Source organism: Sinocyclocheilus grahami, unplaced genomic scaffold, assembly GCF_001515645.1.
Source record: "Sinocyclocheilus grahami isolate Dianchi unplaced genomic scaffold, SAMN03320097.WGS_v1.1 scaffold1943.1, whole genome shotgun sequence".
Classification (NCBI taxonomy): Eukaryota; Metazoa; Chordata; class Actinopteri; order Cypriniformes; family Cyprinidae; genus Sinocyclocheilus; species Sinocyclocheilus grahami.
This window is the reverse complement of record NW_015507122.1, coordinates 74,265-74,676: the sequence shown is the minus strand read 5'-3', so window position 1 is coordinate 74,676 and position 412 is coordinate 74,265. Positions and strand designations below refer to the sequence as shown.

Genomic DNA, 412 nt, shown 5'->3' with positions numbered 1-412 from the left:
ATATATATATATATATATATATATATATATATATATATATATATATATATATACTGTATATATATGAAATCATTCCAACCTTCATTACAAAACAATCACAACACACAGAAAAGAGTTGAGACACCCTGCAGCAGACTCACCCTGATACTTCGGGTAGAAATATTCCTACAAAAGACAAGAAGCCATGATGAGAAATGACTGATTATAAACAGTATAACAGGTTTTGGTTAGTTATGAAGACACATGAGAACTGCACAGACAGTTCCTGTCCTGACACGTCAAGCCCATGTTTTGTCTTACATGAGGGTTGATAATGAGTCTCGTCTCTGAGATGGTATGAAAGGACACACACAGACACACACACACACACACACACACACACACACACACACACACACACACACACACACAC

The 412-nt window shown here is 36.2% G+C and overlaps 1 protein-coding gene across 1 annotated transcript in view; it reads right to left on the bottom strand.

Moving 5' to 3' along the window:
• Positions 1–412, bottom strand: part of LOC107573434 (growth arrest-specific protein 6-like) — a 35,250-nt gene that overhangs the window by 27,981 nt on the left and 6,857 nt on the right. Inside the window, exon 3 of the mRNA XM_016259870.1 lies at positions 89–165. Coding sequence (XP_016115356.1) covers positions 89–165 — 77 coding nt within the window. The remainder of the gene's footprint in view (positions 1–88; positions 166–412) is intronic.